Source organism: Balaenoptera physalus, assembly GCF_965194825.1.
Source record: "Balaenoptera physalus genome assembly, chromosome: 1".
Classification (NCBI taxonomy): domain Eukaryota; kingdom Metazoa; phylum Chordata; class Mammalia; order Artiodactyla; family Balaenopteridae; genus Balaenoptera; species Balaenoptera physalus.
The window spans coordinates 84,988,196-85,015,687 of NC_138882.1; the positions used below are offsets into that span (position 1 = coordinate 84,988,196).

General features: G+C 37.9%; 1 protein-coding gene across 1 annotated transcript; it reads left to right on the forward strand.

The window, feature by feature from the left end:
* On the forward strand, positions 1-26,812 carry LOC309655342 (uncharacterized protein). Its single transcript, XM_082450458.1, has one exon. The coding sequence runs from the start codon at positions 26,528-26,530 to the stop codon at positions 26,792-26,794; it is 267 nt and encodes an 88-aa protein (XP_082306584.1). The 5' UTR covers positions 1-26,527; the 3' UTR covers positions 26,795-26,812.
* The last annotated feature ends 680 nt before the right edge of the window (positions 26,813-27,492 follow it).

Consider the following 27,492-nt stretch of genomic DNA (forward strand, 5'->3'; position numbering starts at 1 on the left):
AAGCAGGCATAGGCAATATGTAAACAGATGGGCACGAGTGTGTTCCAATAAAATGCTGTTTACAAAAACAGGTGGGGTGTAGTTTACTGACACCTGCTTCAGTCCTCGACTTTCTGCATCGCACTCCGTCTCACTTCTCCCTGCTTGAGGTCTCTCGCGCCTGGTGTTTCTGGTCTGTTTTATTTATCTGTTCCAATTGCTGTTTCTGATCATCTGTCTTTCTTTTTCTTTATTCCACCTCAACCATAACTCTACTCAACCTTCTCATTTTCTCCTACGAGGACTTATCGATGGCCTCCTTGGGGGCTTCCTTTCCCTCACCTGCCTCTCTGGGCTGTTCTCAGCCTCTGGGACTCAAGTGGCTTGAAGAAGCTTGGAGCGGGGTCTTTTTATCCTGGGCTCAGCCTGGCAGGAAGAAACCAGAGGGTTTTTCCCACCTTTTCCTGATGTCACGATGTCTCACTCAGCTCTTGAAAACACTTGCCAAGTCCCCTCTTTGCACTCAAAACTCTAGTTTGGTAGCTTTGGGGTGAATAAAAACATTTCTATTACCTCTGGAAGGATTTAGTTTGTGTGTGTGATGGGTAAGGCAGAGGGATATAGGAATAAATGCATTTTCTTCAAATGTACTTGCTCCTTCAGTGGAGTTTGGGTGAATATATCTTGACCTCTACCTTATATCTTTTAAAAAAATTTATACTTTATTTATTTGTTTTTGGCTGTGTTGGGTCTTCATTGCTGCACACAGGCTTTCTCTAGTTGCGGCGAGAGGGGGCTACTCTTTGTTGTGGTGCGCAGGCTTCTCGTTGCGGTGGCTTCTCTTGTTGTGGAGCACAGGCTCTAGGGGCACGGGCTTCAGTAGTTGTGGTGCATGGGCTCAGTAGTTGTGGCTCGAGGGCTTAGTTACTCTGCAGCATGTGGGATCTTCCCAGACCAGGGATCGAACCCATGTCCCATGCATTGGCAGGCGTATTCTTTATCACTGCTCCACCAGGGAAGTCCCAGACCCCTACCTTATATCTTAAACAAAAATTAGTTCTGGGTGGATTATAGATCTACATTTGAATAGTAAAATGATAGAACTTAAAAAAAGGGAGAGAATATCTTCATGATCCTGTCAAAGCAAGAACTCCTCAAACGGTGACTAAAAAACATAATTATAAGGGGTAAATGATCAATTAGATTTCATTAAAATTAAGAACTTCTGGTTGTTAAAAGACATCACTATGATTGTAAAAGGGCAAGCCACAGAGATGGAGAAGCTATTTGCAATACATATATCTCACAAAGGACTTGTGTCCAGAACACACACACTCACACACACACTCCTACAGATCAACAAGAAAACAAGAAACAAAAATAGAAAGATGTCCAAACAACTTGAACAGGCAGTTTATGGAAGGGTATTTCTAAATTTCCAATAAACATGTAATAAAGTGCTCAATCTCAACAGTCACAAGAGAAATGAAAATTGAAACCATAATGTATTATCTCCACATCACCATTGAAATGGCTAATGTGAAAAAGACACCACCAAGATTGCTTAGTGTGTGGAACAGTTAAAACTTTTATACACTTCTGGTAATAAAAGTTGTATTAAAAATTTGGAAAAATTAGCAATATCCACTAGAACAGGACTTTCTATCCTCTGATCCAGTCATTATACTCCTAGGTATGTACCCAACAGAGGTATATACATAGAGTAACAAAAATATATGAATACAAACGTTCACAGTAGCACCATTTAAATTTTTTTAAATTGGAAACTGCTAAAATGACTGTCAACAGTAAAGTGGATACATAAATAGTGGTATATTCCGAGAAAGAGAGACTATACAATGAGAATGAACTACAGCTACGATCCACAATTACACACTAGGAAATGAATGAATCTCACAAGCACTACTTTGAAGGAAAAATCCAGTCAATAAAGAATTTATGCTGTATGATTTCCTTTTTATGAATTTCAAAATAAGAAAATCTGATCTGTGGTGTTAGATGTCAGGATAGTGGTGCTATTTAGGGGTGGATAGTACCTGGGAGGAGACACAGTACGATGGGCCACTGGGATGTTGGCAACATGCTATTTCTTCATCTGTACATTGGTTATATGGTTTCAGCTAGTGAAAGTTTATTGTCCTTTATACTTAAAGTTTGTGTTATTTTATGGATTTGTACTTCAAATTTACTTGAATTAAAAGGTTACTTTTAACGTCAGTATTCCTGCATTGTAGTGAACAAGAGAGAGAGATGATGAGGATAGCAAAATAGGTAGGACCACAGTATGGAATGTTTTTAGGACAGTAAGGACTCTGGGTTTTATTCTGAAATGGGAAGATATTTGATAATTTCAGTAAAGACAGCGAATAATATTAATGTCTTAATATGATTTCTGCAGTTTTTCTGATAAGGGATTGTGGCACGAGATAGGAAGAAAGAGACAAGATAGGTGACTTTTGCGGTGGTTCAGAGGAAGGATAATACTGACTCCAACCAGGATAAGAACATTGGAGATAATGAGAAGATGAGAAGTGATTCTATTCTTAGTACAGAATTTTGGGGAGAAACTATATATGGGAAGTGAGGACACGAGAAATCAGAGATGAATCCTAGGGTTTAAAAATTATTATTATGTAAAAATTATTATTTAGTTTGTGGCTTGAGCACCTTTACATACATGGTGACATTGTTGTGTATATTGAGTGGATAGAAAATATTCCACAAATGATAGGTATGACAATATTACATAAAAAAGATAATGAGCAGATGTTATAAACAAGTTCATAACAATAAATTCTACAACTTATATGAAAAGTACAAACTCCTTGAAAATCAAGTAACAAAAACTAACACATACAGAAAATTTGGATAGCTCTGTAATGATCTTTTGACTTGTCAGCTTGGCTAGGTTACATCCCTAGTTATTCAAACACTGTTCTAGGTGTTGCATAAAGGTAGATGTGATTAATGTTCATAATCAAATGACTTTGAATAAGGGAGAATATACTAGATAATCTGGGTTGGTCTGATTCAATAGTTGAAAGACCTTAAGAGTAGAACGGAAGCGTGCCTGAAGAAATCTTATGCATGTACAGTAACTTCAGCCCATGACAGATAGTTTCAGCCTGCCATTCCTGGCAGTCAGCCCTATGGATTTTTGACTTGCTCAGCTGACAAGTCCTTGTAATATATCTCTTAATGTATATCTTCTACTGGTTCTGTTTCTCTGGTTGAACCCTGAGTAATACAACCCCTATAATTATTAGAGAAATTTAACTCATAATTCAAAGCCTCCACATTTAGAAAACTCTGCAGTCAAATTGGTTAACTAGTAAATTGTATCAAAAACACTTAAGGGAGAAAAAATATTAATCATACATAATCTCTTTCAGAAAACAGAGGAAGAGGGAATGAATACTCGCCAAATCTAGTCAGGGATAATATAGCTCTGATATCGAAATTTGACAAGAACATTCCAAAAAGTAAAATTACAGACCAGTATCCATCATGAACACAGAAGCAAAAATGTTTAACAAAATATTAGTAAACTGAATCCTGCAATATATTAAGCGGATTTATCACAAGAATGCAAGATTTATTTAATTATTCTAAAAATAAGTCAATGTGATTCACCAAAATTAACTGAATAGAGGAGAAAAATCACAGTATTATTTCAAAAGATGTAGAGAAAGCATTTGACAGAGTTCAATAAGCATTCATGATAAAAGTTTCTGGAGAATAGAAATTGAATGGAATTATCTCTGTTTGATGAAGTTCACCTATAAAAAACCTACAGCTGACATTGTACTAATTGTGAAATATTTTCCACCTAATATCAGGAGCAAGGCAAGTATATCTCAACTCATTACTTCTATTCAACATTTACTGGAGGTTCTAGCTAGTGCAATATGGTAAGAAAAATTAAAAAAATAAAAGCATGAATTGGAAAAAATGAAGCAAATATATCTTTATTAACAGATGACAGATGATATGTCTTTATTAACAGATGATATGTCTTTATTAACAGATAACAGATTTCTAAGGAATTTACACAAATATATATTGGAATTAAGTGACTTTAGCAATGCCACAGAATATAAGGCCAATATATAAAAATCAATTATATTTCTGTATACCATCACCAAACAATTGGAAATAAAATAAAAAATAAATTCACAACAGCATAGAAATCATAAAGTATTAGGACTATATTTAACAAAAATGTACAAGACTTCTATACTGAAAACTTTTATAAAACAATCCAGAGAAAAATTCAAGAAGATATAAATAAATGAACTGATATACAGAATTCATACATTGGATAACACACTACTTAAAATATATCAGCCCTCTTAAATTAATCTATTGATTCCTTGTAATCCCAATAAAAATCCTAGCTGGCTTTTTTGGGAGAAATTAACAGGCCAAATTTAAAATTTATATGGAAATGGAAAGAATCTAGACTAATCCAAATAATCTTGGAAAAGAACAAAATTGTGGGTCCCACACTATCTGATTTCAAGACTTAGACTTGAAGTCTAAGATGTTCATCCATCAAGAATGTGTCGCTTTGGTATATGATAGACATACAGATCAATGGAACAGTATAAAGAATCCAGAAATAGACCCAACATTTATGGTCAAGTAAAATGTGTAAATGACCAAAAAACATGTGAAAAAATGCTTAACAACATTACTAATCAGGGAAGTGAAGTTAAAATCCCCATGAGATACCATTTCAGATCATGAAAATGGCTAAGATTAAAGTAAGTGACTTAAACAAGCGTGGCAAGGATGTGGAACACTTGGAACTCACATACAATGCTGGTGAGAGTGCGAAATGGCACAGCCAGTTTAGAAAACAATCTGGCAGTTTCTTATAATGTTAAACGTACATCTCTGTTATGACCAAGAAGCTTCATTTCTAAATATTTATTTAAGAGAAATAAAAACATATATCCATAAAAGACTTGTACATAAATATTCATAGTAGCTTTGAGTAGCTCCAAATTGAAACAATCCAAATGTTTATCAACATATAAATGGATGAATAAATTGTAGATAATTCACACAGTGGAATACCCTATCAATTAAAAAAACCCTAAAAAAACTACTGATAAAAGCAACAGCATGATGGATATCAAAACATTATGTTTGGCAAAAAAAGTCAAATACAGCAGAGTGAGTTCTGTATGATTCCGTATGTATGATGTTCTAGAATAAGCAAAACTCACCCGTGGTGATAGGAATCTGAACCGTGGATGCCTTTGGGAGGGAATTAAGTAGAAAGGGGTATTGGAAATACTCTATATCCTCCTTGTGCTCAGATATTACAGGGACTGTTATGATAGGATCATGGTATCTATCCACTTAACTCATCGCCTAAGTTCTAAAATTATTCTCCTAGAAGTCTACATACTTGAATTATATTATCCACATTAGGCATAATGAAAAGACGTATTATATTTTTTCTTATTTACATGGTTTTTTTTATACATCTTTATTGGAGTATAATTGCTTCACAATGCTGTGTTAGTTTCTGTTGTACAACAAAGTGAATCAGCCATATGTGTGCATATATCTCTACACCCCCTCCTCTTGAACCTCCCTTCCACCCTCCTTATCCCACCCTTCTAGGTTGTCGCAAAGCACTGAGCTGATGTCCCTATGCTATGCTGCTGCTTCCCACTAGCTATCTATTTTACAGTTGGTAGTGTATATATGTCAATGCTACTCTTATTTCACCCCTGCTTTACTCTTTCACTTTTACTCTCAGTGGCTACAAGAACTTGTTGTATAAAATCTGAATCAGCTTTCTTGACCATCGATAAGTGCTTTCTTGGAAAGCTCCAGAAGTTCTGAAAAAAGTAGTCTTTTTTATACTCATACAGACAAGGGTATGTTATTTCTTCTTCATGGATGCTCTTCCAGGTGAGAGGAAAATGTTAGTATCCATACAGCGGCCAAACTGTGGAGATTTCTTTGAAAGTCAGGAGTTAGTTTTCAGGAACTGACATGAATTAGAACTGCTGGGAAAAGACTTGATATGTGCTCCAGTCCCCAGCTACATGTAGGCTGAGAGGTCCCAAGTCAGTCCTCTTCATGCCACTGGGATCTTCTGAGGACAAGAACAGCTTGGACAGAACAATGAATAGAGTGATTCTGTCTGGCCAGGTATGGGGCTGGTGGATAATTAAGACTGATAAGCACACATGGATGGATGGATAAATGTATGTGTGGGCAATAAACTAATAGAGCATAGAGGAAGTTCAAGCAAGAATTTAAAGTTTGTTTGCTGTGTTCCCACTGCTGAACTGAGGTCTAGAAATATAAAATAATGTGTCTAGGGTCGCACAGTGAATACCGGAACCCAGTAACCTGGTTGACAGTGCCCTATTCTTTCTGAGACATTATCAGCTCTCATCTCATGCTTGGCCAAATCTTAGTTTCCAGAGGGAAGAGAAGAGGAGAAGAGTCATTCTGCGAACTTTTATTGAGGACCTCATTTGTCCTGGGAACAGTTTGGTGTTGGGCATATAGCAGTGAGTAATACATGAAACTTAAACCCATCAAGGTCAGTGGACATTAAACAAATGGTTACATGAATAATTCTTTAATAATTCTATATGTGTCATGAAAGAGTGGTTCAGGGTTATAAGAGGATAAAACAGGAGGAACTAACCTTATGTAGAATAATCAATAGAGTTAGCCTGAACACTCTACAGTACATGAAAGTCAACTAGGGAAAGATAGCTCCTGGCTGAGAGACTGGCATGTGTGGTGGGTGGGAGGGAAGGAACGTGGAACATATGAGGAGCAGAGAGGCCAGTGTGACCAGAGCTCATAAGCCAAGCCAGGGGAGCATGTTGTGACTCATGCTTCATGGGATTAGATATGTGGGGATAGCCAAACAATCATAGCCTTACGGGCCAATGTTAAGGAGGTCAGTTATGTTTTTAAGTGTAACAGGAAGCCACTGAAGGGTATCAAGCAAATAACATAGTCTCACTTGTAGTTTGGCTGCAGTGTGGTTAATGGCTTATAGGGCATCAGGGGTTGAAGAAGACCAATTGAGAGTCTCTTATAATTAGGCCAGGTGAGAACTGACGGTACCTGGATGAAGGTAGCATGAGTGAGATGGAGAAACATAAATGGGAGAAATAGAGGCACTATCAGGTGGAACTGTTAAGCTCACAATATTAGCTCCAATTATTCTAATAATTCCTTGAGTCTGGTACCTGTGATAACGTCTGTGCAGTCAAAATTATAACACAACTGATAAATACAGTTAAGTCTGCCCTACTTGGGTGCAACCTCCCTGAGATGTTTAGTGTTCCATTTTTGCTTTTAAGTGAGCATCCAGGTCATTTCCAGCTAGCAAAACTGAACCCCCTGACAGATATTTCAAATATGTGACTAATGTTGCCAGTTTTCATCTCAACTGGCCTGGATATAAATCCAATACTAATTTGAGCTTGTGGCAAATATATGTAATTTCCCTCCTCATTTTCCAATACCCTTTGAACACCTAACTATGTATGGGCTATTTTATAGACTTATGCATCCTTTCTTCCCAAAGTAGAACCCAGAAAATCAGTCTCACAGTGTCTTTTACAGCCTGGGCTCTACCAGTCAGAACATGCTCCAGAAAGAAGCAGAGGGAAGAAGGTCTCCTTGTAGAATACATTTTGCTGGCAAGGGTGGTGGCTCTCTTTTGTTATTGGCTGAAGATGCAAGGGTGTGCTCCTGGCACAAATGTTGCATTGGTGGAGCGGAGGCGGTGGTGGCAGCAGCTTCCTCACCAGGCCAGTTCTGTGGTGTGGTTTTGGGCATAGTTCCTCGATACTTAGCTTCAAACCTGGTTCTTTAGCTCTCTCAGTAGTTCCACCCAATAGCCTTTTAATAGCCTTTTAATAAGCTCTTTAATAAGCTTAGTCAGCCAGAGTGAGCTTCTGTCGCTTGTAATTAATATCCCCAGCTGATGTAAAACTAGACGTTATTAATTACACGGTATGAAGTTGTTCCCTGAAATGATGTCATGAAATTGAAGTTCTCAGAAGTATGATTGAACAAGAAAAATAGGTCTGATCAAAGCTTCTGTTCATATTTGGCTTACATCAGGGTTATGACAAACATTTATCAACAAATAAGAGTAATGCATGCCTCTATAATAGTCCAAAGAAACTATTTCACAGGGCCATCATATAGATGAATTTCTGAACCTACCTGCTAAAAATCAAAATATAGAAAAATAAACAATGTACACATCTCTGAATTACTGATTGAATCTTTCCTGCCTGTGTGTGTGTGTATGTGTGTATGTGTATGGTGAGGAAGGTGCTGTGAAATTTCCTGAGGAAGCCATGAGCAGGTGAGAGAGTGGCCCCAGCGGGAAAGATCCAAGGCATAAACACTTCTAGAAGCTAAGGAGAGACTTCAGTCCAGGCCCTCCCAGCTCCAGGAAAGGAGCCCTCTGGAACATCTCAGACTCAGGACTTCTAGCCTCTGTTAAAACACCTCTAGTGACAAGCTGTAACTGCTTTTTAAGGAAGCCACTCTCCTGGGAGATCGGCTTTGAGAAATGTCTGTCTTGTACCAAACTGAAACCTGCCTCCTATAACTTCTACTCACTCTCCCTATGTCTACCACTCGAACCTCATTAACAACTTGTGCATCCTCCTACAGTGCCTTTAGGCATCAATCTCTCTGGTCTTTCCCATCAAAACCTTCAGTCTCTCTTGTCTTTCCCCTCAAAACCTTCTCTTTTTCAGGTTAAGCAATTCTGTTGCCTCTGCATTTCCACATATGACCCAGTCTGATGTCCTTTCTCTCCTCCCACGGAGACAGTATTGACAGAGTTGGAGTCAGACAGACTCTATATTATTTACTCGATGCATAACCGGGGGCAAGTTACTTAATCTCTGAGATAATTGCATTTATTATAAAGGCAATGCACTCCCAGTCCACATGACTTGATTCATATCTTGAGTCTACCTTTTCTACTTGTGTAATTGATCTTAAATTATTTAATACCTAGCCATAAATCATTTAAAAGACCAGTTGTTAGTGACTGTGAAGTTTAAATTATTTAACACAAGTAAAGACCTGGCTCAGAGAAAGTGCTCCAAAAATAATATCATTGTTATTCCAAGAATGTGGTAGTTCCTAGGAGGCTAATGGTCATGACAGAGAGGTTTTAGTTCCTGAGACTGAAAAAGGAGGTGAGAGGACAGAGTGCCCTTTACATTCAAGCTTAAACTTTATAATAATACAGTTTAAATGAGAAAGCATTAATTGAAATAGAAAAGGTCTTCATCATTTCTTGCAGGTTTCTTAATCCTGGGGGAAGATGCTTTATCAGTAGTAGCAGCAGCAATACAAAGTGACTTGCCATACTTCTCTCCAGATCCTCGAATCTGTCCACTCAAGACTTGAGCCCTGCCCTACCTTGCAGTCAGCAGAAGTGCTTCCATCAAAGTTTCAATTCTATCTCCACAAGTCCTCTTCTTCCTCCTCTTCCTCCTTCTCTGTCTTCTTTTTTTAAAAAAATTTATTTATTTATTTGCCTGTTTGTATATTTAATTAATTATTTATTTATGGCTGTGCCACACAGGCATGTGGGATCTTAGTTCCCTGACCAGGGATTGAAACTATGCCCCCTGCATTGGAAGCACGAAATCTTGCTCACTGGACCACCAGGGAAGCCCCTCCTTCTTTTTAACTGTCTGGATCTCCAGAGTCTCCTATGGTCCCTCCTTTGTCACTTCTTCATCTCTCTTCCCTGGCTGGGCACTCACTCCTCTTTGCATTAGTTTCTACCCTTCCTAGTCTTAAATTCCACTCTCCCACAAGAAACCATGCTGGGGATGGATGCCAAGTGAACAGGAGGATGGGCCTCTTAGGGAACAATGTTTTATTGGAGAAAGCAGAGAAGGAGCCAGCTGGGTTGTCTCTGGAGCAGCTGGTCGAGGAAGTGGAGAGTATGCAAAGGATGAATTTAGCCCTCTATGAAGGTGGGGGAAGGGACCTAATATGCTCAGCCTTTTATTGAGTTGTCCACACTTCAGGACAATTTTGTTCAAATGTGAAGAGATCTAGAGAAGGGAATTAAACCTATGTCCTGAAGATCGTTCCTATCCAGAAGCTGGAAGAAATGACTCTGTCTTGACCATTGCAGATAAGATAAAGGCAGCTCTGTTTCAGGAAAGATCTTGAAAGTATGTTAATTCTGTTTCTTATGGGAGATGCTCCCAAGAAAAATGATCAACTGCACTTTGGTTTGCTTTGTAATTACTACTGAGGACGTCACTTCTGCTAAGGTGGGCATTCCTCCTGATGTGGGTCATGCTTCAGCTGGCTGTGAGGTGGGTGCAGAGTTCAAGGTCCTTGGGTGTGGACAAGGCTCACGTATCTGGGGATCTTACTTTGTTACTGCTGCTGAAAGGATGTCTTTCTTGGATCTAAGTAAACCTGTAAGATACAGGAGACATAAATGTTCAGACATCACATCTTCCCAATTTTGAAGTAAAGTTCCTTTTACTATAGATGGGAATCCCTGATCTTTTCAGCCTTGAAGTCCTCTAGGCCAAGTCAGCCAGGAGAGCTGATGCAATCCCATACTGCAAAGTTAAAACTTGCTTGCCAAATAATAGGATGTCCGGTGTCTTGAGACTGCAATCAGTGGCCCACATTAGACCAATGAGCCAGAGAAGGCTCCACACTGGCCCCAGAAATACTGACATTTCATGTGTGTTAACTTCGTTCTCTTTCAACTCAACTATCTCTTGTTTATTTTGCATTATTTTTGTTTATGTTAGAAAACCTAGCTTCAGAACCGTGAAGGAACTCCTCCAAAAGCAAACCACAGGCAAGTGAGAGGGGTTGCCTAATTATTTTTTTCCCTACACATCACCTTTCATCAGAATGGTGAATATTTTGAAAAAGATCTCATAAAAGGGATAGTTGAAGGAAAAAGGGCATTTAATGAGTCACTCTTCCTTTGCTATAGTCTACTTTGCCATATTGTTTTCTTCCCAATATTAGACAATGAAATCCCCAGGGACAGACACTGTACCTTTATTTTCAGCACCAACCCCAAGATCAGGTGAATGGTTGGTAGTCAGTACAAGTTTGTAAATAATGGAATAATATAGGTAATTTCAAAATATATAGTTTTTTACAAATACGCAAATAGTTAATTGGCAGAATTTTCAACATTTCCTGTTCTTCTCTGAAAAGATTTCCTTAAACATATTTTCTCCTTCATCCTATGTATAAGCAAGCAACAGTCACAGTAAATCGAACAAAACAACCCCCCCCCCCAAATCTAGTTGTTTTGATATGCAATTTCAAATATTTATGCCTCCTTTCTTTTTTCACCTTGTTGCATTAAGAACTCCAGGAAGGCTGAGTAAAAATGGTAATAATGGGCTCCTTGATCTCATTCCTGATCTCAGAGGGGAACTTTCAATATTTCACTATTAAGTATGATGTTTCCTGTAGATATTTTTGCAGACACTCCATTAGATTAGGGAAGAACCTTTTATTCCTAATTTGTGAAGCATATTTATCAGAAATAAAAGCTGAATTTTATCAAAAAATTTTAATATTAATCAAGACAGTTATGTATTTAAAATAATTATGCTTTCTGGCCTCCTGAATTGAAAACTGTCCCACTGTTTTTCATTCTCTGGAAGAATTTGCATAGAATTGGTGTCATTACTTCCTTAAAAATTTGGAACTCTAGGATACTAGTCAAGTTCTAGTTCTCAACCTGTATGGTGGATATATGGGTGTTCATTTTGTTATTTTAAAAAAAGGATGCATATACTTTTCTCCTATATGTTCTCATATACTTTTTGAATTATGATACTTTTTTTATAATACAACTTTTGAATGAAAAAATTTTGGAAGAATTCACAGTGAAGACTACTGGGTCAGTATTCTTCGTGGAAAAGTTTTTAATAGCTGATTCATCTACTTTATGGAACTATTCACTTTTTTAATTTATTTTTGTATTAGTTCTTGTAAGTTGTATTTTTATAGTTTGTCTAATCCAATTTTAAAATTTATTTGCTTAAATTTATTCATAATGTTCTATTATTATTTTTTGAATGCCTGTAGGATCTGTAGTCATACCACTTTGTCCACCAATACCACCAATATTCCTAATATTGGTTATTTATGTTTCTCCTTTTATTTCTTAGCCAGTTGTCTAGGAAATTATTGTTACTAATACATTTTAAAACCATCTTTTGGCTTTGTTGATTTTTCTGTTTTCTGTTTGTTTTATATTTTGTTTATTTGTATTCTTTATTATTTTCTTCTACTTTCTTTAAGTTAAATTTGTTCTATTTCTAGTTTCTTGAGATGGAAGTTTAAATAATTGATTTTCAGTTTTTTTCTTTTCTATTATATGTACTAGGGACTCTAAATTTCTCTCAAAATAGCACTGCATCGAATGAGTTTTGATATGTCACATTTTGATTATAATTCACTTAAAATATTTTATAATTCTCATAGGAATTTGATATGACCCATGGGTTATTTTGAATTATATTATTTAATTTCTAATTAGTTTGTGATATTCTAGTTACCCGTCTGTTATAAATTTCCAGCTTTATTCCAATGTAGTTGAAGCATACATTCTGTATAATTTTAATCCTTTAAAATTTGTTGAGACATATTATGACAAGCATGTCATCTGTTTTGGTAAATATTCCATGGGTATATTTTATTTGGTATGATATTCTATATATTACAATAAGGTCAAGTTTGTTAATTGCAATAGGGAGAAATTCTATTTCCTTATTTATTTTTTGGTCTGCTTGTTGTATTAACTTTTGGAACTGGAATGTGATTTTGATTTGCCTCTATTTTTGTTCTGTCAATATTTTCTTTATGCATTTTGAAACCATGTTTTGAGATACATACAGATTTAGAATTACTAAACCTTTGTGTTGCATTGATCATTTCATTCTTATGAAATGCCATTCTTTATCTTTAGAAAGGCTTCTTGACTTAAATTTTACTCTGTTTGGTATTAGTATATCTACACCAGGTTTCTTACGGCTATTGCTTACAAAGTCTATCTTTTCCATACTTTTACATTCAACTTTTCTGCTCCTTTTAATTTGGTGTGTCTCTTATAACAACATATAGTTTAAGGAAATCCAGTGTGACAATCTTGGTGTAATATTGATGTATTTAGCCTAATAACATTTAATTAATTACTAATATCTACCATCTTACTACATGTTTTATGTTCATTTTCTCTTGCCCTTTTTTGAATTAATATTTTTTATATTTTATTTTCTTTTGATTAATTTCTTAGTTTTATATTCTTTTAGTATTACTGTAGATAATGAATATTTAGCTTATTAGAGTATAATGCAAATTATTCATATTATTACTCTTACCATTCCCCTGAATACTTAACTTTTTAGCATCTCACCTCATGCAGCTTTAGATTTTGCCAAATATTTTCTGAACAATCAATCATGTGTCACACTATCCCAGTGAGATGATCAATAGCTTCTCTGTCTCTCAAAAGCTGAATGTCTGGGAAAGCCCAGAATATCAGTCTCTTGTTTTCTGCCAAAACTGGCAAATGCTCCCAGAGAAAAAGCAGCAGCTGCAAAAGTCAACTCTTCTTTCTAAGATTTTCTCCTCTTTATGATATTAGTCTCTCTAGTCTTCATTTCTCTAGGAACTCTCTGAATTCTTTAAACAACTGGCTTTAAAATTATAACAAATTTTTCTATTTGTTCCTGGTGAGAGTGTTGGTTTGCCATAAGCCACTCCATTCTACTAAGAATACTATGAAATTAAATTTTAATCATTTAAGTCAATTCAAAATATGTTTCTGTTACTTGTGCTTAATAATCTCCTTAATGATACATGTGAGCCAAGACCTGAGCGATGAGAAGCATCATTCAGGGAAGAATGTTCCAGGCAGAGGGAAATGCAAAGAGACAGAGCTTGTTCTATTGCAGAAGTGGAAATGAGGCAGTGTGGTGGAATATAATGAGTGGGATGGATGGGTTGGGGGAAGACAAGAGATGGAAGAAGAGGTAGAGACAGATTATGTAGAGCCTTTTAGATCACTGAAATGGTATCCTCTAAATTACATTTAAAGAGATTATCATGGATTCTGAATAAAGAATAAATTATTTGGAGGCAGACATGGAAGCTGCAGAACTACTTTGGAGGCTATTTCATTAGTTCAAGTAAGAGATGATGGTGGCTTGCCTTAGGGTTTTGACAGTGAAATTGGAGGAAAGTAGATAAAATAGAGTCGTATTTCAGAGTATTTGTTTTCAATCCATGTTCTAAAGAACCTAAGATTTTCCAGAGATATTCACAGGCTAATAGAACAGGTCTGTATCTCCCTTCTATGAATTTCAACCAGAGTAGCCCAAGTTTACTCTTTTGTATGTTGCAGTTCTATGTAAGATTTTAGTTAAGATAATATTCTGTAAAAAAAAAAAAAAAAAAGGAAAACCCCAGTAATGGAGGTAGAACCTATGGACTTGTTGTTGATTATATGGTGGCAGGGAGTAAAAAAAGTCTGAAATCCATGACACATAAAGTTTTTGGCCTTAAGAGATGCATAGATTGTAGTATCAAATTTTTATTCCTCTTTTTCCACTTTGCAAGTGAGATACACCAGAACCAGAAAGAGAAAAACCCTCTTCTAATGTCCCTCCAGTGCCTTCTACTGACAAAGCTTAACACCTAACAACTGGAAAAAGAGGAATACTTATAAAGCCCAGATCCCTTATCATGGTACAGGCAAAGAAGGCTGGCTTTGGAGAAGAAAGACAATAAATTGATAACTGGTACAGGTCTTTGGGAGGGTAGGGCTCAGGAATGTATGGATGGCAAAATTTGGGTTTCAGGAAGTGTAGAGTCTGGAATTGTTGGGAGAGCAATGGAAAGAGGGTTATGTAGAGGGCAGAGTTCTGAGGTTTGGGGAGGACAAGGATCAGGAATGTGTGTTTTGCAGAGATCAAGGGTTTGTAAGGGACTGGGTTGAAAGGTGTGTGGAAGCCAAAAATCAGATTATGGGAGACAGGGTTCAGAAATGTGGAGATAGCAGGGTTTGGGGTTGTAGGGTGAAAAGCTGTGATATTAAAGATGGGCATAGTTTATTTCTCTATTGAGAGGTATGTGTGTGTGGTGGGGGGAATATGGGTTCTTGAATATGGGCAGTCCTATGACTGCTTTTTTATTGTAGAAGTGACAGTAGGTCAATTTCCATTTTCTTTCTTTTGATGTGTTGAGCCATAGTGCAAGAATCTGGCCATCCTCCTGGAGAGACCTTGAAATTACCTGGCGAAGGAGAGGAGCATAACTGAGTCTAGCCTTACATCATTCCTGTCAAGGCATGAGGCAGGGTGAATGTGGATGAATCTATCTTGAACCTTCCAGAGCAGAACAGCTACCAGGTGAATACCACCAAGTAGTCCCAGTTAATGCCATATGGAGCAAAAGGATTACTCAATCAAGTGTTATCTGATTATCTGGTTCATAAAACTGTGAAATCTTTATCATAATTTAATCACAAACAACTTTATCTACTAGGAGATGAGACTGGTGAAACAAAGACGTGCTGCCAAGATTTCCATTAAATAAATGATTTTCTGTCCCAGCTCTTGGGAGCCATCATCATCTTCAAGGTTGGCTTCAGCTTCAGAGAGCTGCCTCTTTCAAGAGCACACCAGTCTAGGGTGGGCCACATCCAGTGACTGCTCATGGGGTAGATGGAGTGATTTCATTTCTTTTTTTTGCTGAGTAATATTCCATTGTATATATGTGCCACAGCTTTTTTTTTTCTTTTTCTTTTTTTTTCTTCTTTTTTTCTTCTTTTTTTTTCTTCACATCTTCTTTATCCATTCATCTGTCGATGGACACTTAGGATGCTTCCATATCTTGGCTATTGTAAATAGAGCTGCAATGAACATTGTGATACATCACTCTTTTTGAATTATGGTTTTCTCAGGGTAAGTGCCCAGTAGTGGGATTGCTGGGTCGTATGGTAGTTCTATTTTCAGTTTTTAAAGGAACCTCCATACTGTTTTCCATAGTGGCTGTATCAATTTACATTCCGACCAACAGTGCAAGAGTGTTCCCTTTTCTCCACACCCACTCCAGCATTTATTGTTTGTAGATTTTTTGATGATGGCCATCCTGACCAGTGTGAGGTGATACCTTATTGTAGTTTTGATTTGCATTTCTGTAATGATTAGTGATGTTGAGCATCCTTTCATGTGTTTGTTGGCAATCTGTATATCTTCTTTGGAGAAAGGTCTATTTAGGTCTTCTGCCCATTTTTGGATTGGGCTGTTTGTTTTTTTGATACTGAGCTGCATGAGCTGCTTGTAAATTTTGGAGATTAATCCTTTGTCAGTTTCTTCATAGGCAAATATTTCCTCCCATTCTGAGGGTGGTCTTTTCATTTTGTTTATGGTTTCCTTTGCTGTGCAAAAGCTTTTATGTTTCATTAGGTTCCATTTGTTTATATGTTTTTATTTCCATTTCTCTAGAGGGTGGGTCAAAAAAAATCTTGCAGTGATTTATATCATAGAGTGTTCTGCCTATGTTTTCCTCTAAGAGTTTTATAGTGTCTGGCCTTACATTTAGATCTTTAATCCATTTTGAATTTATTTTTGTGTATGGTGTTAGGGAGTTTTCTAATTTAATTCTTTTACATGTAGATGTCCAGGTTTCCCAGCACCACTTATTGAAGAGGCTGTCTTTTCTCCACTGTATATTCTTGCCTCCTTTATCAAAGATAAGGTGACCGTATGTGTGGGGGTTTATCTCTGGGCTTTCTATCCTGTTCCATTGATCCATATTTCTGTTTTGTGCCAGTCCATACTGTCCTGATTACTGCAGCTTTGTAGTATAATCTGAAGTCAGGGAGGCTGATTCCTCTAGCTCTGTTTTTCTTTCTAAGTATTGCTTTGGCTATTCGAGGTCTTTTGTGTTTCCATAAAAATTGTCAAATTTTTTGTTCTAGTCCTGTGAAAAATACCATTGGTAGTTTGATCAAGATTGCATTGAATCTGTTGACTGCTTTGGGTAGTATAGTAATTTTCACAATGTTGATTCTTCCAATCCAAGAACATGGTATATCTCTCCATCTGTTTGTATCATCTTTAATTTCTTTCATCAGTGTCTTATAGTTTCCTGCATGCAGGTTTTTTGTCTCCTTAGGTAGGTTTATTCCTAGGTATTTTATTCTTTTGGTTGCAGTGGTAAATGGGAGAGTTTCCTTAATTTCTCTTTCAGATTTTTCATCATCAGTGTATAGGAATGCAAGAGAGTTCTGTGCATTAATTTTGTGTCCTGCTACTTTACCAAATTCATTGATTAGCCCTAGTAGTTTTCTGGTAGCATCTTTAGGATTCTCTATGTATAGTATCCTGTAATTTGCAAACAGTGACAGCTTTACTTCTTCTTTTCCGATTTGGATTCCTTTTATTTCTTTTTCTTCTCTGATTGCTGTGGCTAAAACTTCCAAAACTAAGTTGAATAATAGTGGTTAGAGTGGGCAACCTTGTGTTGTTCCTGATCTTAGTGGAAATGGTTTCAGTTTTTCACCATTGAGGACAATGTTGGCTGTGGGTTTGTTATATGTGGCCTTTATTATGTTGAGGAAAGTTCCCTCTATGCCTACTTTCTGGAGGATTTTTATCATAATCAGTGTTGAATTTTATCAAAAGCTTTTTCTGCATCTATTGAGATGATCATATGGTTTTTCTCCTTCAATTTGGTAATATGTTGTATCACATTGATTGATTTGAGTATATTGAAGAATCCGTGCATTCCTGGGATAAACCCCACTTGATCATGGTGTATGACCCTTTTAATGTGCTGTTGGATTCTGTTTGCTAGTATTTCATTGAGGTTTTTTCCATCTATGTTCATCAGTGATATTGGACTGTAGTCTTCTTTCTTTGTGACATCTTTGTCTGGTTTTGGTATCAGGGTGATGCTGGCCTCGTAGACTGAGTTTGGGAGTGTTCCTCCCTGTGCTATATTTTGGCAGAGTTTGAGAAGGATAGGTGTTAGCTCTTCTCTAAATGTTTGATAGAATTCGCCTGTGAATCTATCTGGTCCTGGGCTTTTGTTTGTTGGAAGATTTTTAATCACAGTTTCAATTTCAATGCTGGAGATTGGTCTGTTTATATTTTCTATTTCTTCCTGGTTCAGTCATGGAAGTTTGTGCTTTTCTAAGAATTTGTCCATTTCTTCCAGGTTTTCCTTTTTATTGGCATATAGTTCCTTGTAGTAATCTCTCCTGATCCTTTGTATTTCTGCCATGTAGGTGTTACTTCTCCTTTTTCATTTCTAATTCTACTGATCTGAGTCTTCTCCCTTTTTTTCTTGATGAGTCTGGCTAATGGTTTATCAATTTTCTTTATTTTCTCAAAGAACCAGTTTTTAGTTTTATTGATCTTTGCTATTGTTTCCTTCATTCTTTCTCATTTATTTCTGCTGTGATCTTTATGATTTCTTTCCTTCTGCTAACTTTGGGGTTTTAAAAATTCTTCTTTCTCCAATTCCTTTAGGTTAATGTTAGGTTGTTTATTTGAGATGTTTCTTGTTACTTGAGGTAGGTTTGCATTGCTATATACTTCCCTCTTAGAACTGTTTTGCTGCATCCCATAGGTTTTGGGTCATCGTGTTTTCATTGTCATTTGTTTCTATGTATTTTTTGATTTCCTTTTTGATTTCTTCAGTGATCTCTTGGATATTTAGTAGTGTATTGTTTAGCCTCCACGTGTCCGTATTTTTACAGACTTTTTCCTGTAACTGATATCTAGTCTCATGGCGTTATGGTCAGAAAAAGATACCTGATATGATTTCAATTTTCTTAAATTTACCAGTACTTGATTTGTGACCCAAGATATGATCTATCCTGGAGAATGTTCCATGAGCACTTGAGAAGAGTGTGTATTCCATTGTTTTTGGATGGAATGTCCTATAAATATCAATTAAGTCTATCTTGTTTAATGTATCATTTAAAGCTTGTGTTTCTTTTTTTCATTTTGGATGATCTGTCCATTCGTGAAAGTGGGGTGTTAAAGGGCCCTACTATTATTGTGTTACTGTCGATTTCCCCGTTTATGGCTGTTAGCACTTGCCTTATATATTGAGGTGCTCCTATGTTGGGTGCATAAATATTTACAATTGTTATATCTTCTTCTTGGATTGATCCCTTGATTATTATGTAGTGTCCTTCTTTGTGTCTTATAATAGTCTTTATTTTAAAGTCTATTTTCTCTGATATGAGAATTGCTACTCCAAGTTTTTGATTTCCATTTGTATGGAATATCTTTTTCCATGCCCTTGATTTCAGTCTGTATGTGTCCCTAGGTCTGAAGTGGGTCTCTTGTAGATAGCATACATATGGGTCTTGTTTTCATATCCATTCTGCCAGTCTATGTCTTTTGGTGGGAGCATTTATTCCATTTACATTTAAGGTAATTATTGATATGTATGTTCCTATTACTATTTTCTTAGTTGTTTTGGGTTTGTTATTTTAGGTCTTTTCCTTCTCTTGTGTTTCCTGACTAGAGAAGTTCCATTAACATTTGTTGTAAAGCTGGGTTGGTGGTGCTGAATTCTGTTAGCTTTTGCATGTCTGTATAGCTTTTAATTTCTCCATCAAATCTTTTTTTTTTTCTAATCACATTTTCTTTATTTTTCTTTTTTTTTCACATCTTTATTGGAGTATAAATGCTTTACAATGGTGTGTTAGTTTCTGCTTTATAACAAAGTGAATCAGTTATACATATACATATGTTCCCATATCTCTTCCCTCTTTCGTCTCCCTCCCTCCCACCCTCCCTATCCCACCCCTCTAGGTGGTAAAAAAGCACCAAGGTGATCTCCCTGTGCTATGCAGTTGCTTCACACTAGCTATCTATTTTACGTTTGGTAGTGTATATATGTCCATGCCACTCTCTCACTTTATCACAGCTTACCCTTCCCCCTCCTCATATCCTCAAGTCCATTCTGTAGTAGGTCTGTGTCTTTATTCCCGTCTTGCCACTAGGTTCTTCATGACCTTTTTCCCCCCCTTAGATTCCATATATATGTGTTAGCATACTGTCTTTATTTTTCTCTTTCTGACTTACTTCACTCTGTATGACAGACTCTAACTCCATCCACCTCACTACAAATAACTCAATTTCGTTTGTTTTTATGGCTGAGTAATATTCCATTGTACATATGTGCCACATCTTCTTTATTCCATCAAATCTTAATGAGATCCTTGCCAGGTAGAGTAATCTTGGTTGTATGTTTTTCCCTTTCCTCACTTTATATATGTCCTGCCACTCCCTTCTGGCTTGCAGAGTTTCTGCTGACGATCAGCTGTTAGCCTTATGGGGATTCCCTTGTATGTTATTTGTTGTTTTTCCCTTGATGCTTTTAATATTTAATTGTATTTAATTTTTGATAGTTTGATTAATATGTGTCTTGGCGTGTTTCTCCTTGTATTTATCCTGTATGGGACTCTCTTTGCTTCCTGGACTTGATTGACTATTTCCTTTCCCATATTAGGGAAGTTTTCAACTATAATCTGTCAAATATTTTCTCAGTCCATTTCTTTTTCTCTTCTTCTTCTGGGACCCCTATAATTCGAAAGTTGGTGCATTTAATGTTGTCCCAAAGGTGTGAGACTGTCCTCAATTCTTGTCATTCCTTTTTTCCTTATTCCACTCTGTGGTAGTTATTTCTCCTATTTTATCTTCCAGGTCACTTATCCGTTCTTGTGCCTCAGTTATTCTGCTATTGATTCCTTCTAGAGAATTTTAAATTTCATTTATTGTGTTGTTCATCATTGTTTGTTTGCTCTTTAGTTCTTCTAGCTCCTTCTTAAACGTTTCTTGTATATTCTCCATTATATTTCCACGATTTTGGAACATTTTTACTATCATTGCTCTGAATTCTTTTTCAGGTAGACTGCCTATTTCCTCTTCATTTGTTTGGTCTTGTGGGTTTTTGCCTTACTCCTTCATCTAATGTGTATTTCTCTGTCTTCTTATTTTGCTTAACTTATTGCATTTGGGGTCTCCTTTTCGCAGGCTGCAGGGTAATAGTCCCATTGTTTTTGGTGTCTGTCCCCAATGGGTAAGGTTTGTTCAGTTGGCTGTGTAGGCTTCCTGGTGGAGGAGACTGGTGCCTGTGTTCTGGTGGATGATGCTGGATCTTGTCTTTCTGGTCAGCAGGACTGCATTCAGTGGTGTGTTTTGGGGTATCTGTGACCTTATTATGATTTTAGGCAGCGTGTCTTCTAATGGGTGGTTTTGTCTTCCTGTCTTGCTAGTTGTTTGGCAAAGGGTGTCCAGCACTGGAGCTTGCTGGTCGTTGAATGGAGCTGAGTTTTAGTGTTGAGATGGAGTTCTCTGAGAGAGCTTTCACCATTTGATATTATGTGGAGCTTGGAGGTGTCTCTTGGATCAATGTCCTGAGCTGTCTCTCTCACCTCTGAGGCACAGGCCTGACACCTGGTCAGAGCACGAAGACCTTGTCAGCTGCACAGATCAGAAGAAAAGGGAGAAAAAATATAAAATAAAGTTATTAAAATTAAAAAAAATATTAAAAATAAAGAATTATAAAGTAAAAATAAAAAAGAGAAAAAGATAGAAAGATAGAAGAGAGCCACTTAAACAAAACACAAATCCACCAATGATAATAAGTGCTAAAAACTATATGAAAAAAACTAAAACAAAACAAAAGAAGAAAAATGGACAGACAGACCTTTAGGACAAATGGTAAAAGCAAAGCTACACAGACAAAATCACACTAAGAAGCATATGTGTACACACTCACAATAAGAGAAAAAGGGGGAAAAATCTATATATAAAAAGAAAAAGAAAAAAAAGGAAGAGAACAACCAAATCCATAAATAAATCTACTAATGATAATAAACTCTATATACTAAAGTATGATAAACATAAAACCGGAAACAGATTAGATGCAGAAAGCAAACTCCAAGTCTACAGTTGCTCCCAAAGTCTGCCACCTCAATTTTGGGATGATTCGTTGTCCATTCAGGTATTCCAGAGATGCAGGGTACCTCAAGTTGATTGTGGAGATTTAATCCTCTTCTCCTGAGGCTGCTGGGAGAAATTTCACTTTCTGTTTTTTGTTCGCACAGCTCCTGGGGTTCAGCTTTGGATTTGGCCACACCTCTGCCTGTAGGTCTCCTGAGGGCGTCTTTTCTTCACTCAGACAGGACAGGGTTAAAGTAGCAGCTGCTTAGGGAGCTCTGGCTCACTCAGGCCAGGGGTAGGGAGGGGTACAAAATGCGGGGCGAGCCTGTGGCTGCAGAGGCCAACGTGACGCTGCCACAGCCTGAGATGTGCCATGTTTTCTCCTGGGAAAGTTGTCCCTGGATCACGGGACCCAGGCAGAAGCAGGCTGCACAGGCTCTTGGGACGGGAGGTGTGGATAGTGACCTTTACTTACACACAGGCTTCTTGGTGGCTGCAGCAACAGCCTTAGCGTTTCATGCCCATCTCTGGTTCCGCTGATAGCTACAGCTCACGCTTGTCTCTGGAGCTCGTTTAGGCAGTGCTCTGAATCCCCCCTCCTTGTGAACCATGAAACAATGGTGTCTTGCCTCTTAGGCTGGGCCAGACATTTTCCCGGACTCCCTCCTGGCTAGCTGTGGTGCACTAGACTCCTTCAGGCAGCCAACCCCAGTCCTCTCCTTGGGATCTGACCTTCAAAGCTGGACCCTCAGCTCCAACCCCCCACCCGCCCCGGAGGTTGAGCAGACAAGCCTCTCAGGCAGTTGAGTGCTGGTCAGCACTGATCATCTGTGTGGGAATCTCTCCGCTTTGCCCTCTGCATCCCTGTCACTGTGCTCTCGTCCGTGGCTCTGAAGTTTCCCCCCTGCCCTGCAAGCTCCCGTCTCCACCAGTGAAGGGGCTTCCTACTGTATGGAAACTTTTCCTCCTTTACAGCTCCCTCCCACGGGTGCAGGTCCTGTCTCTAGTCTTTTGTCTATTTTATTTTCCCTCTTTCCTTTTGCCTTACCCAGGTACTTGGGGGGAGTTTCTTGCCTTTTCGGAAGTCTGAAGTCTTCTGCCAGCATTCAGTAGGTGTTCCGTAGGAGTTGTTCCAGATGTACATGTATTTCTGATGTATTTGTGGGGAGGAAGGTGATCTCCACATCTTACTCCTCTGCCTTCTTGAAGGTCAGTGTCTGTTTTATACATATTAGTGTATATATGTCAATCCCCATCTGAAATTGGGTTTCTATTTACAATTAGAAGAAGGGTTGCCAGCACCTGCTTGGAGGTGTGTCTAGGGTACCTGTAGGCAAAGCCTGGGTTTCCTTCACGCTCCTGAACTATGTATTATCAAGTGCTTAACTGAGCCCAGAGTAGTTCACTCTGCAAAGCACAGCAGACATCATTTTAGACTGGGAAGTTTTCAAGGCGGACACTATTCTTTCAACTGTCTAGCCATGATAATAGCAGAGCAATGGTTCCTTGGGTTATCTGATTGTAAGCAGTTACTCCTTGCAATATTCTTCCTTAGAAAAATTGGCAGCAAGATATTATCTTGAGGTTTTTAAAATGTAGACTACTTTGGCCAATAAAATAGACTCCAGATTACTGATAAGCATCTTCATATATGGAACAATCTAATTTAAGCCAAATGAATCTGAGAGAGTGCATGTCAAAGATTAAAAAAATTTTTTTTGTAAGGTTAGTAATGAGCCAGATACCATCTACAAGGGCATCTCTTTGTGTCTGTTTACAGAAACATGCCATTACTGTGTGGGTGAATATCTATATACGGAGACATACATCCAGTTCATTTTAGAGGAATTTCACATGTTTTAGATATAACTAAGAAAGGATTGGGAGGGTTTTTCCTAAACACAATCTTATACTCACCACCCATGAATATTATTCTGTACATCCTGATTCTTGAAGAAGTGTCAAAGTGCAGATTTTCTTAGTCAAAATAACCAGAAATCTTTGTATGCGGCCAATACTCTTGTCATACTTGGTTCCTAACAGAGACTTAAAGGCTATATAGGAGCTGCTGGCAGTCTTAAAGTGCTTGTAACAGATTTTTCCATAATGTGATAGGAAGTGAAACAGTTAACAAGCACAGTCAGACTGAAGCTTGCTTGCTAATTATAAGTGAAATATGAGATTGATAGACCCACCCTGAAATTTATTAAAAAGAAAGTGAACTAGGCACTATCACATACTATTGGTGTGAGTGTCATTTGATTAAAACACTTTGGAAATTAATGCCATACATTTAAAAAATATTGATACTTCTGTTTTTGACTCAATAATCCCATTTCTTAATTTGCATATTATTTAAATACTCTGAAACGATAAAGACTTAAACAGAAAAGGAATGTTACAGTTTTTTATTCATTTCCTACTGCTGCTGTAACAAGTGACTATAAACTCATCAGCTTAAAGCAAAGGAAATTATATTAGGCATTTTGTTGAGTTTTTGTAGCAAAAATTTGAGGTGGGTATTTTTTTTTATCTCTATTTTACAGCTGTGTAGGTAAACTGATCTTCAGAGAGGGTGGGAAATATTTAATGTCACACAGTATTGTTGCCTATAGATGTCTACATAGCCAAGGCACTCAAGCTTTCCCCTGGAGGGCATAGTGCATAATATTAGCTGAAGTGTTACTGTGGTTCAGCAAATTATACTAATAAGTTATCACTGGGTTCTCTGTCAGCCATATTTTATTTATTTAGGGAAAAATACCCATGAATTGAATGGTGGGATCAATGACTCCTGGAGTTTCATTCCCTGAGTGTACTAAGAATATCTGAAAATGCACTAAATGTCATTTCAAAAGAGAGGGCATGATAGAGTCCATTGAATTAACTTTTTTAGGGGAAAGTAGCACAAGATATTTGGAGAGTATGAGTGGAAAACTTTTAAATGGATACAGCCCAGACATTGAATCAATTTTGAAGATAATGAGAAGAGAGGAATTTGGGTTTCTAGTAGACCACAAGTCACTCATGGTCATGGGTGCCCCAGAGACCAGATCAATGTGTAAATCTACAAATGTAGAGCATTAGAAGGGGGCCCCAGCCTGTGATTTTATGGCCTAGGAAACTGAGGGATCATGCAGTCCTGTTCAAGCTCATTTAGGGAGCTATCAGAAAACACACCCAACATGGGACTGTCAGCACTAGGAAATCAAGATAAGACTTTGTGGCTCTGTTTAAGTCATTTAATTGTCAAGAAAAGCCAAGAGATCAGTAGAACATGGTAAAAGGGGAGTTTAGAAAAACTGTGGGTAAGGGTTAAAATATGTGGGTTTAGCAAACCCTGGTCTCTACCATCAGGGGAAACAAAGCTGGGTGCTGGGCAGTTGAAATTGAATGAGGTAGTGAGTTTTACATACCAGATGCTTGGAAGCTGGGGAGTGGGGAAAGCACCATCTCTGACTATGGAAGAGCATCACACTGTCAAAGATTTTTCTCCTATTTCCTAATTGGCACATGACACTGGCACAGGGAATATGAGACAAGGTCTCAAGTGAATCACTGTGCACTTCCTCAGTGAAGGGTGAGGAAGATCGTGGACAAGGAAGTTTTGTGATATCACCATGAGTGTGGCAAGTCATTTTTGAGATTGCCAGCAGATGGTATTTGGGTTGGGAAATAAGTGCACCATGTCAGTCCTGGGCTGTTCTCCCTGTGTAGGGCTGCCTGGCCCTTATAAAAGGAGTTTCCATCTCAGTGGTGCTATCTTCATGACACTCAGTGATAGGTCTTCTTTGGAGCCTGTGGTGAGTACAAATCTTAGAGGTCTTTTTGGCACTTGAGTGGTAAGATTGAACCTGGAGGTGGAGGTGACTTTATTTTAACCTATTAGTGCTCCGTATGGGGAAAAGAAGAAAATGAGGTATAGGGGTAAATTTTAGCTGGTATTTGGTAGGTGATCCTGAATGTGATGAGAGAAATGGAGTCAGAGGTATGATCTTAAACTGAAGGAGAATAAGAGATATGAGATGCTGTGCTGTAGCCCACCCTACATTAGTTCCAAATGCATCCCTCTCAGAGTTCAATCCCATTGAGTGCTGGGTATGGACCTTTGCATTTCTCCTCAAAAGCCCACAGTCACGTCAGTTAGACCAGCAACCAGGGCCTCATGGGAGATATAAGTAGAGATTTGTTTTGGGATTGGCTACAATTTTAATATCCGGGTTCTTCTTCTCCAGATAGTGTTTGTATTCACACAACACCTGCATAGGTAATTTTGTCTTTAGAAAGTGGTAGAATGAGAGATTAACCAGAAAACCTGAAGATCTGAGGGCAAGAGGTGCTAAAAAAGAATGGTGAAGAAGTTACACAAAACTATAAAGACTCTATAAGGGATCATAGAAAGTTCTTGGAGACGGCAGGGTTGTGTGCCCAGCTAATTGTTCTACCAGTAGGACTGTCTCTGTTATGAACAGTGTTGTCTGTTTGTATTTCAGATTCCTTGAGACCCAGGAAAGATGTCTTACCAGCAGCATCAGTGCAAGCAGTCCTGCCAGTCACCTCCTGTGTTCATACCTAAGTGCCCTGAGCCTTTCCCACCTAAGTGCCCTGAGCCTTGCCCACCTAAGTGCCCTAAACCTTGCCCACCTCTAAAGTGTCTGGAGCCATGTCCCAGTCCTCCATGCCGACCTGTGCAGTGCCCACCTCCACTGTGCCAGCAGAAATGTCCTCCTGTGCATCCATGCCCACCCTGCCAGCAGAAGTGTCCACCCAAGTATAAGTAACAGCACCAGATTTCATCAGGACCATGAAACAACAAGATCTAGGCTTTTCTTAGCCTAGGACTCCATCATCCTTCCTTCAGCCATGGTGATGGACTGCACCTTCCTTAACCTCTCTCCTGGATTGACAGCTGACAGAGAAAAGGCTGGTTCCTGAGACAGACACCATGTTGTTGGAAGAAGAGCAGCAGGATCATCACCTGATCTTGCTTTGTCATCTGCCTGTCTGTAATCAGGCTGTGATCTTACCCTGTGAACACTTAGTATGTATATTCTTTTACTTCTCCAATAAAGCACACTTCATGGTTGAGCTCACATTTCTTCTTCTTCTTCTTTCTTCTTCTTCTTCTTCTTCTTCTTCTTCTTCTTCTTCTTCTTCTTCTTCTTCTTCTTCTTCTTCTTCTTCTTCTTCTTCTTCTTCTTCTTCTTCTTCTTCTTCTTCTTCTTCTTCTTCTTCTTCTTCTTCTTCTTCTTCTTCTTCTTCTTCTTCTTCTTCTTCTTCTTCTTCTTCTTCTTCTTCTTCTTTCTTCTTCTTCTTCTCCTTCTCCTTCTCCTTCTCCTTCCTTCTCCTTCTTCTTCTTCTTCTCCTTCTTCTTCTTCTTCTTCTCCTCTTCTTTTTCTTCTTTTTGTATTTTTGCATTTAGTGTTTTAATCTCTTCTGTCAACTACAACTACTCTTCTGAGCATTCTTTTTCATTCCT

Coding starts and splice junctions, on each gene's coding strand:
- LOC309655342 (XM_082450458.1), top strand. CDS start 26,528: ATGTCTTACCAGCAGCATCAGTGCAAGCAGTCCTGCCAGTCACCTCCT.